This window comes from Anomaloglossus baeobatrachus, chromosome 3, assembly GCF_048569485.1.
Source record: "Anomaloglossus baeobatrachus isolate aAnoBae1 chromosome 3, aAnoBae1.hap1, whole genome shotgun sequence".
Lineage (NCBI taxonomy): Eukaryota > Metazoa > Chordata > Amphibia > Anura > Aromobatidae > Anomaloglossus > Anomaloglossus baeobatrachus.
In genome coordinates, this window is record NC_134355.1 from 683,047,298 (window position 1) to 683,047,770 (window position 473).

The following is a 473-nucleotide window of genomic DNA, read 5'->3' on the forward strand; positions in this document are numbered from 1 at the left end:
TACACTCAATTTCTTTAATTGTCAGCAACAAACAGCTGAAAAAATCCTTCCTTGTTTTCTTCTCTTGTGCTTTTTTGGGAAATTTAAAACAACAAACCCCGTAATGTCATTCATTGTTTCCATCCATTATACATCTGTTCTTTCATTCTACGTATGGAAAGGTCATTCTAACATGGTTTGGAAGCGCTTGCAGCAACCTTGGAACTCCAAAATGGAGACTTTTAGTGACTCTTTTTCCATTCCCTCAGGTATTCAACACATTTCCTTCACACTTAATGTGGTGCGCAAGGTTTATCCTGATCCCCTATATTAGCCCTGTAATATGCATGATGAGCTTGCTTTACAGACAGTCACATATATTTGTTTTTTGTTTGAGAGCTGCAAAAAAAACACTAAAATAAATCAAACAGAATATATCAGGAACACTCCTGTCCACAAACTGTTTGAGTGTTGGATGACATATTCAACAAAAA

At 35.9% G+C, this 473-nt stretch overlaps 1 protein-coding gene across 1 annotated transcript in view; it reads left to right on the forward strand.

The window, feature by feature from the left end:
• LOC142297414 (taste receptor type 2 member 1-like) overlaps positions 1-104 on the forward strand; it is a 906-nt gene extending 802 nt beyond the window's left edge. Inside the window, exon 1 of the mRNA XM_075341641.1 lies at positions 1-104. This exon is cut by the window's left edge and continues 802 nt beyond it. Within this exon, the coding sequence (XP_075197756.1) occupies positions 1-104 (104 nt within the window).
• Positions 105-473: the final 369 nt, after the last annotated feature.